Source organism: Botryllus schlosseri, chromosome 15 (genome assembly GCF_051294905.1).
Source record: "Botryllus schlosseri isolate E-star chromosome 15, Bs_hap1, whole genome shotgun sequence".
NCBI classification, from domain to species: Eukaryota; Metazoa; Chordata; class Ascidiacea; order Stolidobranchia; family Styelidae; genus Botryllus; species Botryllus schlosseri.
In genome coordinates, this window is record NC_137250.1 from 4717089 (window position 1) to 4737470 (window position 20382).

At 41.6% G+C, this 20382-nt stretch overlaps 1 protein-coding gene across 1 annotated transcript; it reads left to right on the top strand.

Moving 5' to 3' along the window:
- Positions 1-13434: 13434 nt before the first annotated feature.
- Positions 13435-20304, top strand: LOC145457792 (RING finger protein 37-like). Its single transcript, XM_080336074.1, has 3 exons — positions 13435-17063; positions 17283-17440; positions 18221-20304. The coding sequence occupies exons 1-3, from the start codon at positions 16947-16949 to the stop codon at positions 19323-19325; spliced, it is 1380 nt and encodes a 459-aa protein (XP_080192200.1). The 5' UTR covers positions 13435-16946; the 3' UTR covers positions 19326-20304.
- Positions 20305-20382: the final 78 nt, after the last annotated feature.

Below are 20382 nucleotides of genomic sequence, written 5' to 3' on the forward strand. Positions count from 1 at the left end.
TATCAATATACATATGTTTTTTAAGTAAAAACTAGAAAAGAAAAATATGCAAAGTCATATTAATTGAATTTAATCAAATAATCTTTAATAATAACCCTTCAGTCTAAAAGTCCATTAAGACTGATAGTGATGAAATATTTTATATTTACATTAACTTTCGAGAGCACTGACTATAAGTGACTACCGTACGCACGCCTGTTGCGTGTGATAGCGTGTATAATAAAATTACGTTCTGTAATCTGTCCCCTTCGTCTCGCAATATTTGATTGTTCTAAAACCGCCACCGGTCGACCGGTCGGGCTCGACCAGTAAAAAAATAACAGCGTAACAAAAATCGTTATTATTTTCTTTCCGGTGCGGTACCGTATATATCAGGGGTTCTCAACCCGCGGCCCGCGGGCCGCATGCGGCCCGCAGACGATTCTTTTGCGGCCCGCGACATCTTTCAATATGAATGCAATTACTACTGGTACAGTATCGTTATGGAAGACCGATGTGTCACATATGTCGAAGAACAGTTGTTGAAACGAGCCTAGAAGCTTCAAATGATAGCACGATAGTTTCTTCTGGAGTTATACATATCGCCTTATCTTAGAGAAAACGTTGCTGGCTTGGTTTCAAGCCCAGCAATCCATATTTCGAGGCATTTTTAAAATTGCCGACGACGTGACAGAAGCATTGTTCAAAATTGCTTGGAATATCGATAAACCGAAGAGTCTGCTAGAGAATGTGTGACTTCAATAAAAATTTAACGCACTGTGCGAATATTCGCTGTTTCCGGAACTTGGCAGCAATTTCAACATCACCTGACAAATTTCGAGGCTACAGTTGTCTGATTCAACACTCAACAATCACCAGAAGAGTAACAGATATCTCAGTCGATCTTTTATCGCATGTTTTGAAACACGCATAGAATACTTTAGCCTAGCATTGGACGAATCCATCGACTGCACACAGTGCACACTGCACAGTGCACACTGCACACACACTGCATAGCTAATTATCCAGGTGCGTTTTATAAGAGTGGACATATTTCCAGAGGAAATGCTGAGGGGGCAAACGTGGGAAGGGGACCAGTGAAAAACATCAATTTGACAAAGCTGACTTCTGTAACTATTGGTGTAAGGCCCCAGTCATGGAAGGAAAGGAGAAGAGTTGACTGTTTGCTCAGAAATGTCCCCGAACGTCTGACTTCTTATAGCACTGAGAGCTCAAAGTGATAATGACCTCTGCAACGAAAATATCACCGTAATTTTATACTTGCTCTCTCAGGCATTGAAACAGCGAGTTCGGTACTCTGGTGGAAGGGTTTGAAGGGTACACATACCAACATGGCAACGAATAGAATGTACGCTCCATGAAGGGATTTAGCCTACTTGCGCCACTTGAAGATAGATATCCTGAAAAAAAAAACAGCAACTGTAAACTTACAAACGCTCTCCATTAATGCTTTAGAATGCATAAAAATGTACTAAATTCCCGTATAAGACTTGTAAATAGGCTACAGTAGCCTAAATTTGATAGTGGTTCACGAATATATGGTGATAACGTTCTGCGGCCCGCGGCGTCTTTTAGTGTGAAAATGCGGCCCGTTATACGAGGGAAGTTGAGAACCCCTGGTATATATCCTGATGATCCTTCACTAATGAAATGTCAGCAACGTTATTTGAACGGCACTATTTGCTCAGGACCGCATAACTTAGTTCCTTGACATGCCTGAAACGCTGAAGGAAACGACAGGTCCAGCTTACGTAAACTAACCCTACCTACATGTCATTACACAAATCGTAGTTGACTTATGCCTCGCTATCGCAGCACTTGTGGATATCAAAATGTCAATGACAACGTGAAGCCACAGGAATCAACCATCCGTGAACTTATTTGTGAAATATCAGGGGTTCGGGAACGGTATAATTTTGGGTCGTAACAGCACCAGAGCGATTTCTTAATATGTATGTCATATTTGTGGAATTTATTCCAACGAAAAAATTATTCGAGCGATTACCTGTCAGTGGTTTTCAACCTTTCGGACCTCGCGGTACCCTTTGAAGGGGAAAATAGTTCGCGACACCCTAGCACTTCGATCACCAAATGCAGAGGTAGTCAAGTAGTAACCGTCGCTACTCAAGTAGAAGGCGAAGTAACGCCGGAATTTGTCCTCGAGTAGAAGTAGGTGTGGCGGTTCACAAGTAAGTATGTAGGTATTCTACGCCTATTTTTGCCTAAAAACTGAAAACTGTCAAGTAGAAGTAGAAGTAGTATAAAATCATAACTACTCAATAAGTAGTGCGAGTAGGCGAAATGTACTTCATGTACTTTAAAAACCTCGTTACTGAACACCTCTGACCAAGTGGCTGGGATTCTGAGAGAGTAGAGAGAGAGAGAGAGAGAGAGAGAGAGAGAGAGAGAGAGAGAGAGAGAGAGAGAGATGATGCTATTTTTCAACTGCACCATCGAGATGCTATGACGACGGAGATGCGATACGACCGTAAGGTCACCTAGTCTGAACCCCGTTTTTCTCCTCGCCATGATATCCGTCAATGCTGAACGCCTAGCATGATAGCCGCAGACACCAATTCTCAGTAGGGTAGGGTAGTAGCAGCGCTGCAATACCAATACCGGACTGCCGGTACCAGACCGAATCCGAAATCCCTTCCTAACTGTTGGAGGTTTACCTCATCCGCGCCATCCGATTTACGTAAGCGGTGTTCTACAAAAAGTCCTGAACGAATAAAGTTCAGTCAGCGGTTTTGCGTAAAATGGCCTATAATATCCTATAATGATCGAAATACCACGAATGTTAAAAACAATGAGTATGCTACACTGAGTGCAAAAGCGGCAGGAGGACTTCGGAATTTGTTGTATATATATTCTTATTATATCACTATTCACGTTTCTCTAGATTCCGGGAACCTTTTGAGTCAGAAATGATACATCAGCGCGACCATGCACTGATATCCGAATTTTATTTTTTTGTGTAAATAATATATTATTCATGTAAACTTCATATAACGGTCCGGCATTGTCGTTTTCGCTTTTGGCACATTATTCCTTAAAACTCAACGAATTATGCACTTTTTTTCCTTTTCGAAATTGGGTGTCAATGTCACCGATTTGTTGCTAGTGGTAACAAGTGTGAAATCATAACATCGCGTAGTCGGGTGATATTATAATGTGGCCTACACGCTCAGGGCCGTAACTGCCGCACCCCAAACCCCCCAATTGGGGGGGGGCCGAGCTCGAAGGGGGCCCAAAATTATTTCATGAATTAGCATAAATTATAGAGTATTTTTTGAAAATTTGTACAACTTTTTCAAAAATTTTTCGCGCTGCGCGCGATTTCAAGTTGCCAAATTTCTTTATTATTGGGTACTTTTCCCCAAGAAAAAATACGCAACATTCATAGAAATGGGCATATCAGCGTTGGCCATTACCGCGCCACGCCGAACCAAGACGTATAAAGTCTTAGACCATGCAATATGCGACTCCAACAAGTGTGCCAGAACGATCGGCAGCGAGAAAACTTCGGCCGAAAGGGACTGCCCTTATACTGACCGAAAACTTCGTTATATATACAAATTACACATAGGTTTAATTGTCCATAGGTGCCTGAATGACTGGCGCCGAATGTCATGGCAACCTGAACCTTAGAGACAAATACCATCCCGCAGAGAAAAATTATATGGCAATGAAGAAATACCAATTTGAAATCGTGTGTAATTTTAGTTTAGTACGTTTGGGCGATTCTATATTTTTTGATATAGCAGACAGGAGGTCACGAAATAACATCATGTCACGAAGTCATACCAACGGGTACGCCCGCCCGAATATGTTTAATTAGTATTTACGGGCTCTAAAGTTTCGAAGACACCTCACTAAGCTATACCGGTAAATATGAGTTGAGAGGACAAGAAATTTATAGCAATATATATGCAATTCCCGACCTTATTGACCGATTTATCATGAATTATCGAAAATTTTCGCGCATAGACTTGGCTCACGAAACGGTACCACTATAACTTCGTGGTAAAAGTGAACAACGTGATGGGGGACGGTTTATCACCTATTGGAAGCCCTTGACTCAAGTTTTTTGGGGGCCATGACGAAGTGCTGTTTCGTTCCTGTGAACGGGTATACACCCGGAGATGTTTAACTATTTTTGAGGGTTCCTACCTTTTCAAACACACCTCACTCAGCTCTACCGGTAAATCAGATTACGTGAGCAGAGAGAGGGTAAAAAATAATAGCAATATATATGCACTTCCCGATCATATTGACCGATTCATTCATGAACTATAGAATTTTCTTCGCGCTTCGCGCGGTCAGCTGAGAAAAGCTAACGCACTAAATGGCCCCCAATGTAGATGATATGTAGCGGTAAACAGCGTACAGCCTGAGGGGGGTCTGGGGGGCGAAGCCCCCAGAAGTTAGGTTTACCACCATATGGGAGGCCCATAAGACCAACGTTTTGGGGGGGGGGGGGCTGACGAAGTGCTGTTACGGCCCTGCCTACGCTGTCTTGAGGGAATACTTAACGGAAGTAGCCTACTCTATTTAAAACAAATCAACATTTGTGACAAAGTTGCTGGATAACACAAGCATTTTTCAATCTACTCGGAATGGCTTCGCGGCCCGGATAAAATCGTCTGGCCAGTCGGATACGGCCCGCGGGCAGTATGTTTGACACCCCTGCTGTAGGGTGTTAAATAAGAGGGTGCCAGGCGGACTATGACACAGGTCAACCCTCTCCGCGCCGGAACAAATGGAGACATTAACTTTTGGTCATCACACGACTGGGAAAATTGCGGTGCCGACAAGATCTGCGGCAATAAAACCTTGGCCTAAATCAGTGGTTCCCAAAGTGGCCGCCAGCGCCCCTTGGGGGTGTTCGCGAGCGTGAATGGGGTGGTGGCCATAAAATGGGCGATTGGGGGCGCTGGGTATAAAATTGGGCGTTAGAGGGCGCTGAGATCAAATGGGGGTGGGGCGGTTATAGTCGTCCTTCTATTTATTCAGCTGTACCGGAAAAGTCCATTGTTACTTGACAATGTTTGTCCTGCCCATAGATCAGGGGTGGGCAACATACGGCCCGCGGGCCGGATCCGGCCCGCGAAGGGATTTTGTCCGGCCCGCGGACAGTTGTCCGTTTTACATGATAATGTTGCCCGCGGCCCTAGTCTGCCGAGATTTTCCACTACTTGCTTACAACGTCAAATTTTAGTGACTGCATAGTGCATGTTATTATATACGTATATGCGCAGCGTGCTAGAGTGGAGCTTACGCGTAATTTCGTCGAAGCGAGAAGACTTGCATTATCGGCATTTGCGATGTACTCAACCCTAATGTCGTTTGTGGTAATCATGGTGTTTGTCGACTACAATGGTCAATTACACCAGGCTGATATTTCTTATTTTTCATTCTGTAACCGCCGACTTGTAGCACGGCACACTTCTAGGCTTTTGTAAGACGAAAACACTGCTTATACCAAGGGGTCGCCAACTCAAAACGGGTCGCGGGCCACTTTTCAAATTTCGTAGAGGTCGCGGACCGCATGAATTCATTATCGAGATTTCTCAGGCCACACAGTTGAACAACGATGCTATCTCGTCACCTACTCAACCCTAACGAATATATGTGTTGGTAAATTAGGGGTACCGGGGTTATCGAACTCCTTGAAATCTTAATTGAGGATTGCACCGTGTGTTGATTGATCAGATAGAAGCAGACATGGCGGCGCCTGTATGACAATGCTATTCTCAAATCCACATTGTCTTCGTCATTATCGGCGAGAAATGGCTTTGAAGTGACATTACTGTCGTTAAAATGTATTCATTAAATGCGATTTATTCCTTGTATATGTGGAATGTGGATAAATGGGCGGATATTGTATCGATTCAGCAATCCGGCCCGCCAAGTACTTAATTTTCCTATATCCGGCCCGCCGACTCGAGAAGTTGCCCGCCCCTGCCATAGATGGACTAATTTAGCAGTCGGCAGTATCCGTGAAATGCGTGGTTCATTGTGTGCTGTGAGAACTACGAAGTATTTCAGTAGGAATTGCTCACTGCAAGGTGTGATGACTTTTCAAGAGAACCTGTCTTGCGTAATTTTATTTTCTGTTTAATCGTGGATTTTCCACGGTACTTCGACCGTGGCCTTCGAAACGGCGTTCTGGTTGCGAGACACGACATCGCTCCTACTTGACGGCAGGGCTGTGGATTCGACGTAGGATTCGGTGGAGTCGAAGTCGGATTTTGGCTAATTTTCGTTCGATGGAGTCAGAGTCGGAGTCGTGAAAACTATAGTGGCTGGAGTCGGAGTCGGAGATTGTGAAAATGACCCTGACTGCGATTCCGACTCCCATTTCTTTATCATGAAAACAATTGCTTTCAAAGGATTTTCAATAGCATTTTTATGTACCATCATATGTCCATCAATCACTGTTATTAGTAACGATAGAGATCAGGGGCGGTCAACCCGAGGGCCGCAAGTCAAATATGGCCCGCGACAAGGTTTTGTGTGGTCTGCGAAGTGATTATCGAAATTAGTTGTAACATCAGGTAAAATTGCAAGGCCAACCAAAATTTGATTAGCCTGATCGCGAAATTTGATGATGACTAAAACATCAGTTCCGACGCATTGGGGTAAGCAGAGGCCAGCCACATTTATCGCAGATCTTCGTATATGACCATAAAGTAGAATATTTCGTAGCAGATTTTTTTGACTTGTAATATTTTCTTGGCACTCCGCATGATTTATTGTCACTCGATTTCTTACATTCAGCATTGTAGCTCAACCTTAAATTATAAATACGCGTAATTTACAGAATTAAATCCGTACATATTCGCAATCAGGAGATAACGTGTCGTCCAGCATGCGACTTCGCTTGTAGTGCTTATAGCTGCTTGGATCGAACAAATGATTAAGAAAGACTGCAAGTCCTAGTCCTTGAATACTTGACCAAGTGCATGTATAGACTAGACATAATGCTATTTGACTACTTCCTAAATTTCGTTTATGGCCATCCAATGTCTATTAATAGTGAGTGTGTGTGCTTGCAATCAGTATAGTGTGTAACGAGAAAATTACATCTCTGTATTAGTTGCTGACTCATACACAAGAGCTACAAATCTACATTTTAAATTTTACATGATTGGATATAATGTCATGTTTGAATGATTCATACATATTCGGATATTAGAGAGTCCATGTTATAAAAACTTATAAAATATGAAAAAGGAAGGATATTTGGAAATGCATTCTTTCATGTTAATTGCATCGTGAATAATTCGACCTCTGCCACAATGAACAATTTTGCATGCCATCTTTAATCATATGTTTGCGTATGTTTATTGGTTATATGATAGTCAGTTAACCGTCACTGTGGCATATAATTTTCGAAGTAAATTGGTAATACTTTCGGAGTCGGAGTCGGAGTTCTCTTATGAAGATATAGTCGGAGTCGGAGCCGGTACGTTTATCGCAGGGGTGGGCAAACTTTTGAGCTCGCGGGTCGCATTCAAGATCTGAATTTATTCGCGGGCCGCACTATATAAAATGGGATTATAAACATAACGCAATATGGGTATTTGATTTTTTAGTGAGGGCATGGAGATAATATATGTGTTTATTTAAAACAAACCAAACATTGCTTTAATGATATCGTACACGCGTCAGAAAGAGAGTGGCGGGATTTCATTGGCTGGTCGACCTCAATAACCAATTTATCAAAACTATAGAGAGGAAGTTCGGTTAATTTTTCCGATTCTTAGAGAGGATTGAAATTTAAAACTGTGAGCAGCGATCTGTTCGTAGATTTACTAATTTCACTTTTGGTTCAGTTCCAGGACACACAATGCTCACAGAAACCAATAAATGGTCACTCTGCCAACGAAACCTGTACATGGAAACGGCTTACATGTTAGCTTCAAACACGCTCATACTATATGTATAGAAAAAATATAAATGCTCCTATTCTAGGCATAGGCCTACAGAGAACGAATCTACCTAAGACACGCGCGAATCGGTTTTTATAAGCACATCACTGAAATAATCAAAACTGGAGTGGCCAATCTGAAATCCCACTCGTGATCCGAATTATGTCAATCTCGTTCAGAATTTCTGTGATGTTTAGCAGTTGATACCTTTCAAACTGTGTGGGTCTTGAGATCGAGTTGTCGCGCCAAAAATTAAAAGTATATAGGAATTAGGCCTATCTACCTTAGAACAGTGGTTCTCAAACTTTTTAAGACACGCCTCCCCCCCCCTTATGATGGTGAAAGATTTCGCGCCCCCTCCACGTCATATCACAAAACTTCACCGGGTTGCTAACAAACCTAACGGATAGTTTGATGGCATGGAAGGTTACGGCTATGGACGAAAGATTTTTAAATGGGAAATTCAGGCTTAATACAGAGCAACAATTATGAAATTGTCGGTAAATCGCGCGGAGCGCGAAAAATTTCTTCAGTTGAGCTCAGCTTTGAGCCCCACTTCTGATGCTTTCACGCCCCCAGTTTGAGAACCACTATGTCTTAGAATTATCATGGTGAAATATATACTAAGAAATAGTTTAATCAAGTCCCTGCATTATTTCGATTTTTAGTACGCATTTTAGCCATATTTTAAAAATGTTTCTTTAGACTCTCGCGGGCCGCACAGAACGGTGTTGTTGACCGTAGTTTGCCCACCCGTGGTTTATAGCATAGTGTCCTATATGCTGCGGACACAAGCAAATCTCACGGCTCGGTGAAATCGGTCTACGTCACACTTTCCATTTGATCAAAGGCAACTTCACCGCCGTTTTTGACCGGCTTGCTGAGCGCGAAATCCGATAAAACGGGTATCAATGGAAAGCTGCTGCTGTACTGATTACGAAAATATAAATTTTATTGTATTAATGGTCCTGGAACCCCCCAAAATCAGCCTCGAATTTTGCAATGTGATCGAGTTTTGACATTGTGACGCAAACACGAATGACGAAAAGTTCATGGATTTTAAAGAAGGACACCCGCCAGCTGGCGCTATGCGGCCGTGAATGCAGTTGTATAAAAGCTGTCTTGAAGATTGTTGCTAAAAAGGAAATTATTTCATGTATTGTTTACTTCCGAAGTTATAACAGCGCATGTTTCAGGGCATCAAGTTTAGTGATTCTGCTGAAAGTTATGTTTCAGATGGTAGTTGCAGATTACCGTACCGTGAGGCAAATTCCAGTGCTAAATTTGCAGATTGTATTATACACCTTTACTGAGTTTACTGGATCTTCACCTCACGTAAACTGCATGTTGTTGACTTGACGTTGTGTGCAAACAAAATTCATTTTGACATTTTAATGGGAACTTGGTTTGGCACTTCTTCGTTATTCCCCACACATCCAGAAGTGATCACCATGAAACCAATAAATGATATCCATGAACATGTGAAAATTTATAAACGTCAAAATAAATTGTATTTCGCGCTGGGATTAGCGCTAGGGGAATATTAGGGTCGTGGGAAGGAAATATTGGGGTCGGAGATATTAGGGTTGGGGAAGGGGGTACGAGGGTGGGTTAGGGTTAAGGTTGCGATATCCAAAGACTAGGGTTGCGGGTGCTAGGGTAGGTTAGGGTCAAGGTTGAGGTGGGATATCCCGAGATTAGGGTTAAATTTGGCGTCAGGGTATCCCAAGATTAGGGTTGGGAATATTGTAATCTTCACCCCCAACCCTAATCTTAGGATATCCTAACCCACCCTAATATCTCCGCAAAACCTAATCTTAGGATATCCTAACCTAACCCTAATGCACCCTAATATCTCCCTCCCCATCCCTAATATCTCCCGACCCTAATTTTCGGATATCCTAATCCTAATATCCCTCTCCCCTATCCCTCCCCAATGCGAAAAACAATTCATTTTGACGTTTATAAATTTTTCTGTTTATGTTCATGGAGAAACATTTATTGGTGTCATGGGGATCATTTTTTCGATGTGTGGGGAATAACGAAGAAGTGCCCTTGGTTTTAATGATGGACAAGTAGTGTCATCGTACAATGACATTCTCGGTAGCGGTATACAAAAATTCAAAATGCGAAACGAGTAATAATGGTCCTGTCAGTCGGTCACTAGGGCTGGCTGGGCTGGGCAGTGGGCACAATGATTCCGCGTACTCGAATCTGAATCGAGCATAAATTTTAATGATTCGAGTCGAGTAGTAAAATACCATTTTTTGAGTACTGAAATTATATGCTCCTAGCAACTGAAAGTTAATTTGCTAACGAGAATTATAGTTCTGATAGTATTTTCCACTGAGGAGGCCTTGAAACCTTGATTGACGGCCCTGTGGATATGAAGCTGTATCAGCAGTATCAGCAATATCAGCTGTATCAGCTGTATCATCCTGTGGATATAAAGCTGTATCACTCTGTGGATATATAAAGCGAGTAACCCTAAAAGGAGGGAACGCGGAAACTGCGGAAAACGCGGAACTCGCGGAAACGGCCCCTAAAACGCGGAAACTGCGGAAAAAGCGGGAAACCTCGATTCCTAAAGCGCTGAAATAGAGGGAAACGTGGAACGCGGAACAGTCGGTCATTGACCTTTATATATCACACAGTAGGCACTAAAACGAGGAAACAGCGGAACGCGGGACAGTCGGTCATCGAGGTGGGATATTAGGGTTAGGGAGGTGGGATATTAGGGTTGGGGGAGGTGGGATATTAGGGTTAGGGGTTAGGGTTATGATTAGGGTTAGGTTAGGGTTAGGGGAGGTGGGATATTAGGGTTTAGGGTTAGGATTAGGGGAGGTGGGATATTAGGGTTAGGGGAGGTGGGATATTAGGGTTAGGGGAGGTGGAATATTAGGGTTAGGGGAGGTGGGATATTAGGGTTAGGGGTTAGGTTAGGGTTATGATTAGGGTTAGGGGAGGTGGGATATTAGGGTTAGGAGACGTGAATATTAGGGTTGAGGGAGAGGGTGATGTTAGGGGAGGCGGGATATAGGGTTGGAGAGAGGGTAATGTTAGGGTTGATGAGAGGGGTGATATTAGGGTTGGAGAAGAGGGTTAGGGACATGATATCCCACCTCCCCCTAATCATAACCCGAACTTAACCCTAAGCTAACCCTAATATCCCACCTCCCCTAATCCTAATATTCCACCTCCCCTAACCCTAATATCCCACCTCCCCTAACCTAACCCTAATCATAACCCTAACCTAACCCTAATCCTAACCTAACCCTAACCCTAACATCCCCCTCTCCCCCAACCCTAATATCTCCCCTCTCCTCAACCCTAATATCCCCCTCACGTAACCCTAATATACCCCCTCCGCCAACCCTAATCCGTCTCTCCCAAGGAAAAAACAATTTATTTTGACGTTTATAAATTTTTGTATTGTAAAACGAAGAAGCGCCATCAACAGTTCTCTGCCATTTATGAGTTCTACTTCGCCTCACTCTAACATTGGTGTCCCGCAGTTTCGTCGTTTTAGACTTTAGAGTTCCTCTATGATCTACAAATGTCAATGACCGACTGTCCCACATTCCGCCTTTTCCTCTGTTTCCTCGTTTTAGTGGCTACTTTGTGATCTATAGAGGTCAATGACCGACTGTTCCGCGTTCCGCGTTTTCCTCTTGTTTCAGCGCTTTAGGAATCGAGGTTTCCCGCATTTTCCGCAGTTTCCGCGTTTTAGGGGCCGTTTCCGCGAGTTCCGCGTTTTCCGCAGTTTCCGCGGTCCCTCCTTTTAGGGTTACCCATATAAAGCTGTATCAGTTGTATCGCAGCTGTATATCACTCATATATCAGCTGTAGTATGAATTATCGAAAATTTTTGCGCTAAACAGCGTATAGCATGAGGGGGGTCGGTTTATCATCCTATAGGGGACCCAAGACCAACGTTTTTTTTGGGGGGGGGGGCTGACGAAGTGCTGTTACGGCCCTGGCTATAATGCCTCCTGATAATGCTAATAAACCAATGATGATGACTTGATGAGGATCTAGTTTACGTCTGACATTGCGTGTTTGCATAATGACTGTAGGGGACGATACCATTGTATTCCGATACCTGACTATATTACATCCCAAACGTAGTCTTGGCGTGATACTTTTTATGCAGAGAGAAACGTGGATGATAAAGCTGATAATTGAGTGATACAGCAGATACCTGAGTGACATGGTTGATACTTGAGTGATAGCCTTAGCCTACTAGACTATTTCGCGCATCTCAGACATAGTATAGACGTACGTGATACTTATTGCAGAGTGATACCTGGGTGAATGTCGGTACGGTTTGTCTTATATAACATGGGATCAGCGATGATTCTCAAAGTTAAGGTAATTGAAAAATTTGATAAAAAAATCAAGAATTTTTTGAACACAAGACACCGATTCCATACAAGAGTGATACAGCTGATAGAGCTGTGATACAACGGATACAGCTTTATATCCACAGGGTGATACAGCTGATACAGCTTTATATCCACAGGGCCTTGATTGACCTTGTCGCAGCATACGAGACATACGGTATTATAGTACGAAGGTTACTGTAAATAACACATTTCTGACGTCATGATCATCCCACAGCATTGTCAAGAAGTGCAATGAAATCGGTATGGTCGAAAAAATACCAAAGTATATATCTTTAATATGAAGGATAACACACATTATGTTGTTTGTCGTTGCATAAAAGGAACATATTTTAACTTTGACATAGTGCATTCTGTTGCGACGTCATAATGAGCGATATTTGAATACGCTGCTCGAAGCGTAATACGTGATTCAGAATCGTATCACTCAGGTAGTCGATTTTGCAGTTTGCCAAGCCCTACCCGTTACGTCACCCCATGTTGTGTTGTGTACTTGCACTATTGCACACAGGATTTCCTGTTATGGTATGCATGCAGCAGTATCTGAGTGCTATACTCAGGTCAGTCAGGTGTGAATCATTCAATTTATATCGACAAATAACTTGTTTTATATTTATAATAATAATAATATGTATAGATACATAAGCAGTCTGCTTAGAATATTATGGCTTTGCTTGGTAACATTCAGCGAATACTAAACTTTTTCGGACGCTCTACCAAATTTGAACGGGTGATGAATGGCATGAAAGCTTTGTCTGCTGATCCAGGAAAAGTCAAGTTCGAAATGGAAGTCAAAGAAGAACATTTAAACAACGGTGGTACTTTGCACGGCGGAATGATATGTACGTTAGTAGACTCTGTTTCAACATTTGCAATTGCAACAACCAAAGACAATAAATTTGGAGTCAGCGTGGATTTAAATGTTTCATTCGTGTCGGCCGCATTTCCCGGCGAAAAGATCACAATTGAGTCGGAGGTTTTAAGGACAGGAAAAAATCTTGCCTATGCCGATGTCAGTATTTTTAAAGAGGATGGGAAACTGGTGGCCAAAGGACGACACACCAAATATTTGAATATAGGAAATGAGCTGAAAGAATGATGTTTTTCTGATGTGACGGACAGAATGTTTGATTTGAATAATACGAAATCCCATGACACACATCTTAGTTCTCGGATAATGTCTTCAATTATTATGGTTTTGTAATTTACTTATGGGGTTTTTGTAGCCTGTTTCATGGGTACGAACACTATTTGACAAACGGACCAGACATAAATAACCGTAGGCTGCCTAAGAAAACGCTGTAGACCAAATTCGGCTAACTGCAACCAGCAAAAGCCGATGCAGAGCCAGTTGAAATTTTTGAATCTGATTATATAAAAATTGTGTACAAAAATTATGGAAAACAAATTTGACGCAATTCCAGCCCGTAGAAGCGAAGTTATTGAGTTTTTCATCATTTATTCTGGGATTTCCCACCATCAATGCTACTATTTTTTGCAAATCCAAAACTTCCAGCTGCAAAAACTTTGTTTCTAATACTTGGAAGTGAGCAAAAATTGTTAAGCATTGTTCGTTCAGGGAACTTATTAATCTCATTGGGTTGGCAGTAAAATTTGAAACAGAATTTTCAAATTCTTGATAATAAATTCAAAAATTGCAATTGGCTCTGCCTTGGCTTCTACTGATTGTAATTAAGCCAGATTTGGTGTGTAGCGATTATTTAGGCAACTCAACAATTTAATCAAGTGAATCCCTGGAATTCGGAAAAGTTATTTTTGAACAACCCAAATATTCATGTAGGCCTACCGGTACAAAATCAGCATATGCATTATGCATATTTCATTGTTTGACTGTTATTATACATGACTTGAGCTCAGCTTACATTCGAAATCATTCAAATTTGGTATGGTACATATTCTTCGCTGGCTGTAGGTTGCACATCCCTGGTATTTTTCCTTAGTTTTTTAGCTAACATCTGTATAAGTTCACATTGTGTTTTTCACCCTATTTTTTGCTCCAGCGCCAATACATTTTCATGGTCCAGGCCCTATGTTTCAAGGACTGTGCTAAAGACACGTTGAAGTCTGGTCATGTTTGGACTCACCCATTGAAAATATTTCAGGCTTGTAGCTGTGATGGCCACTATGTTTAGCCTTGTAGCTGTGATGGACCACTCCATTGCACTATTCAATTTGCTCATTTATAGTTGTTGAAATACATACATTCCGTGTTTCCACATCCAATTCCGGGACCTCATCTGCAAGGGAAGTGGCATATAGCCTAGCCTATACATACAAATTGAATTGCAGATAATTCGAATTGCATGTTATCCTGGTTTGAAAATACAAATCAAGATGAGCTTGATGAGCAACAAACTCAGTTGTCTTTGATCATCATTTCTGCACATAGTTGAAACTTAACTGTGAACTGCATATCGCGTATCATCGTTTTTTTACTACAAATAATACTGAAATTGTAAGAACTGTAGGCTACTTGCTGGTACCTAGTCGCATTTCACACATATTGAATGCCACGTACACTATCCGTTTGCCAAAATAGCGTCCGGCTTCTTGATCGGTAGGTCGTGGGTTCGATCCCCGGCTGGGTCAGACCAAAGGTCTGATTAGTAACACTGGTATCCATGACTTCCGTGCTTGGCGCTCATGCATTACTGGGATAGCATGGAGGGGTGGTGCATGACTTAGAAAGCCGTAAAGGCCATATCTGCACTTCCTTGTCCAGCGGCATATGCACATCATGCACTCATGGTATGCATATGCGCAGATCGCAGTGTTGGGATCAAGTCACTACCTTCGAGTCACGAGTCATTTCGAGTCATTGCACATTTTGACTCGAGTCAAGTCAAGTCAATCGATTTTCAAAGGTGACTCGAGTCAAGTCAAGTCACTCAATTTTTGGAGGTGACTCGAGTCAAGTCGAGTCAAGTCAAGTCAAGTCACGAGTCAAGTCACATTTCAAGTCAAGTTGCCTTTTCGAAGTATGAGGCATGATTACGTCATTGCAATCTGCTAGCTGTCTGATATACAGATTGAGTGGTCATTAATTCCTAACCGATGAACGAATATAGAGTTTAATATCCTCGCAAGAAGACGCTGTATCGCTCACAGATACGTAGAACTGTTGAACCACGTATTTGCATAGCCTCAGTTTAAAGTTACCAGTCAAAATAGAGAATAGACAATCGAATTGATAAGATGCAACACATTACCCATATACAAATTGATGATACAATTCGAGCCTGCGCCAATGGTTGAGAACTATATAAACTATATTCGATTTCAATAAGACAAGAGGTTTGGTTAAGGTAAGAACAGAGAACAGAAATAGACATTTCGTTATTTTATTACTTTACTACTCGAGTTACGACAACGTAAGCTGTAAGCTTCGATCACTTCGTTTGCGGTCAATTTATTTGCGAGAGAACAATCGAGACTCAGTGAAACGCACAATATTTGAATGATTATTCGCTCTCACGGATTACACCAGCGTTTCGCGAACAATCCGAATATATGCAAGATACAGTGATTTTTATCCACACCGATTACTTGATGACTTGAAATTGACTCGTGAATTTCGGTCCGAGTCACGAGTCAATCTACATTTTTGATACGCCGAGTCAAGTCAAGTCAAGTCATTTTTGCAAAGTGACTCGAGTCAAGTCAAGTCACGCGAAAAAGGTGACTCGAGTCTGACTCGAGTCAAGTCATGACTCGAGTCATCCCAACACTGGCAGATCGTGTGTAGGTCTATCATGAGTCGCTGTATATGCCGCATAAAATCAAGGACAAAAATAAACTACGTCCTTTCCTTTCAGCATACCCAGCGACCTACGGTATATTTAACAGTTGAGTAGCGAACACTGCTGTTGACTGTGATAGGCATTTGTGTCAAGGTATCAAGACCGCTACTGCTTCGAATAAAATTGAAGTTGACTAGTATTGTCATTTATCTCAAAATTTCATACAATGGATCTGGGGGTGTTGTAACTGTTAAGTGGTTAGTGGTCACAATCGCAACCGAACAAACGATTCAATCTATGATATTACATGGGCCTGTGCATTGTTTTGTAGTGCAGGCTACCTGAACTATTCCTTTTGTGTGTGACTTTTTCAGATGAAGAATATAACCCAACGATTATTATTATTACTGGTATTACTGATACTACGCAGAAAATTAATACTGATGTGAAGTTTGCAATTTTATTTGTATTTTTTTGTAAGCGTAGATTGGGATAATGCAACTAAATAGCAGAATTATTGAGTCTATTACCTTTGTAGCGCTCTACCTTGGGACAGGCAACATATTGTAGGCTAACTATAATTGTATATAACTGACAAATTTGGGCCCTGCGTATTGGATGCCTTGATTGTGAACTGCTATATGCTTGATTTTCGAGCCTCCTCTTATCTCGCGAGAAGTGTTAACTATAGGCTATGCCACGATTTTTCCGATTTTACAGTCAGTACAGTGCATTAAAGATGTGATTTCATTGAACAGTAAATCTTTAACTCTGATGGAGTTGATTTAGATTCAATTGCCTAGTATAAATCGAAATCTTTACTAATTGTGATTCTCTATGCAGATATGTCTTTAGACTTGGCATATGATGAATTTGACACACAAGTTACTTGCAGCTGTGTTTGTGCAGACCTCCACAACGTCACAAACCTCGTTAATTCGAGCATACTAGAGAGGCAACAGGTAAATATTTAATATATAGATCTGTTTATAATATTTTAAGAGCTTTTTGGAGGTACAAAACTTCAATACACAATTGAATTGTATATTCATATTGGAATGAACGCGAATATTTTCAGCTGACACTCGTCAGGGGTAATCGTCAGCAACAGTAAAGAATTGGATACATTGTATATCGGTATATAATAATTGTGTATTACCATTTAATGTTATGTTTTTAAGGGCTTCCAGGGAGAACGATTTGTGCGAACCCCGGCAACTCTTCAGTTTCAATTTGCTTTCCCTGTCAACATAGACAGAGTGACGTTCTACCCGACCATTGGCCGACAAAGTGCGAAAACTATTCATTTATACACATCGAGTTTATATGAACTTGCCAGGTAACATTTGATCAGCTGTTTGCAGATCGCAGTATTAAAACTTATCGGAGTGTTGTCAGAGATTAAGTTGACAGCTTAGTTGTGACATTACCAATACAAGGGTGACACTACCTATGGCTATACTTTTTTGTTGGCGGGATACATTTATGTGTTGTGTGAAATTGAGAGGCAGTCGCTATCAGGACTGGAACAGCACTTCGTCAGCCCCCCCCCCAAAAAAACGTTGGTCTTCGGGCCTCCCATAGGGTGATTAACCTCTCTTAGTTCACGTAATCGGATTTGCTGGTAGAGCTGAGTGAGGTGTCTTGGAAAATGTATAATTGAACATAGGCTATTAGGGCTGACCCTAATGACTTGGTTCCTTGATGTTATTTCGTGACCTCCTGTCTGCTATGTCAAAAGATATTGAAATCACCCAAACGTACTAAACTAAAAGACGCATACGATTTCAAATTTGTATTTCTGCACTGTCAAATAATTTTCTCTGTGGGATGGCATTTGTCTTGCGGGGTTCAGATTACCAGGACAGGAACATTCGGCGCCAGCCATTTAGGCGCCTATGGACAATTGAACGTATATCAAAGTTTTCTTGCTGCCTATCTTTCGGGTAATAATTATTGATACATTCCTGTTTTTTTACATTTTCGATTATTTTAAAGTCGAAATGAAGAAGTGACTTGAGCCATTACAACCCTGCTTACAGGCGTAGTCACTGCATTGTAATGTTTATCTAAAATGTGTTCTTCGAGATGAGGAACTTATTTTCCAAATTGTGTTCAGGGACGGCAAAAAGACAAAGGTGGACTTTTCCGATGAATCACAGTTTCGAAAGTGCGGAACAGCAAACTTAACAAATCGCTCAAAACTAGCTTTCGTCAACAGAGGATATTCTCCGCATCCCACATTGCCTGCAATGGTTGATGACCCAGACACAATCGCATATTTTACCTACGGAAACTTGAGTAATGTAACAGCCCTGCGGATCATCATCAGACAAATGCTATCGGGAAGTGTACCATCGCTGACGGATTTGCATATCTGGGGCCGACCGGGAAAACAATGCAGCATTGAGGCGAAGAGAAAAGTATTTATAACACACAATGCTCGAATGAGACAGTGTGCCGTATCAAACTCTGTTGAACCTCAAACTCTCGTAGAAGGTGGGAATGAAGCCACACGTGATGAAGTATTAAGTGACGATTCTCAATCCTCAATTCCAGAGGATATGTTGGATCCTATCACGTTAGAAATGATGCGCTTTCCCGTTCTGCTGCCTAGCGGTCACACTGTCGATAGAACCACCCTTGATAAGCATGTGAAGTCGCAGGCTGATTTTGGCAATCCACCTTCAGACCCTTTTACAGGTATCGCATTCTGCGATTCAAGCAAACCATTTCCAAACATTAAATTAAAAGTGCGCATTGATAAATATTGCCTGCGCGACCAAAAGGTTCACAGCAGTTATTGTCTTGAGAATGTTGAGTCTCATAATTCAGATGATACCGTGCAACCTCGTAGAAATGCATCAAAATCTTTGAATGGCTTATCAACAAGAGGACTTATTCAATCGAATTCTACTATCCGCTGTAAACGTAGTTGTGAAGATGACCATCAATCCAGACAGCTTCAGACGAGTCTGGAAGCAAGTCTTTTGGAAATGGGGAACAGTTTGACAAAGCGAAGGAAAATTGTTACCGGAGATGGAATGTCGACTCTCCTGTGCTGCAAGTGTTCTGCGTTTCTATTTTCTCATAGTGTCCGCTATCTGCTACCGTGCAATCGTGTTGTTTGTGGGAACTGCGTCACAGCCAGTACCGGTCACATCCAATGTCAGTGTTTATCGATACATGAATATAAGACCGTCAAGCGGACGTTTCAACTGTGATGGTGTAAACGCGTTGAATGAAATGTTTGTAGTAATATAGGCCTACAATAACTGTTTACTATCAAATGCATACAAACACGGTCACGGATGTAGTCTACATTAGCAACTTTTGTCTACATTCTTTGTATTGAATGTACATTCTGAAAAATTAGAGTTTGGTGTTTGTTCCCTTGGTCTACAGAGGTCGTTTTTTACCTGTTCAAGTAGATTTCGTATGACCACAATGCACCTTTTGTGTCATTTCCATCCTTTTTTTACAATCCTGCTCTTGCTTCAGCAGTCAGTACTATCTAGGCTTTTTGAAAGTGTCCTCTTTTTTGAAAGTGTCCTCGGAGGACACCCAAATGTCCTCTTTTTTGAGAATTTTGGTTGAATATAGGGCAAAATTCAACTGAGATACAGTAAATCTCAGCACTGAAGTAACTTTCCGACGGCTATTTTGGGAGCTGGGCCGGAAAGTTGACCTTTTTTTTCTACGCCAACCAGCTGATAATGTGAAAGAAAAACTGTATTTTGGCAGCGGAGCAAGAAAGTTGACTTTTTTTTCAGTCAACCAACCACAAAGTGCAAAATATTTACCCCTTTTTCGGATTTCCAAAATATGGTAACCCTTCTACTATCTCGTGTTAGATCACGTAAGGCGTTTGGTGTGAAATCAACCTTGTGGGGAACGCAAATATTTTGAAAGCTATAATACCGCAAAAGAAAACAAGATCCGACTTGTATTTTATAGGAATAGTATTGGGTTGACTCAAAAAAATGGTCATGTTTTCAACTCGACTCCCGAGATTCCTGTCTATAACTTGTGTTAGGCGAGTCGACTGAATAAGAAAGGTCGTTTTTCCGTTCTCGCACCCGAAAGAATCGTCAGGGTGCATTTTTCGTTCATTTTATAGCCGACCCTGACGTTCGGTGCATTTAAATCCAATTTCGCTCGCATTATAACACTATCTAGAAAAGAGAAATTCCGAAAAAAGTACATCTGGGCGTGCTCCAAGAACAATTTCAAGTTGGCGAATAAGTGCCATGGCATATTTAGCAATATATTTGTCATTCA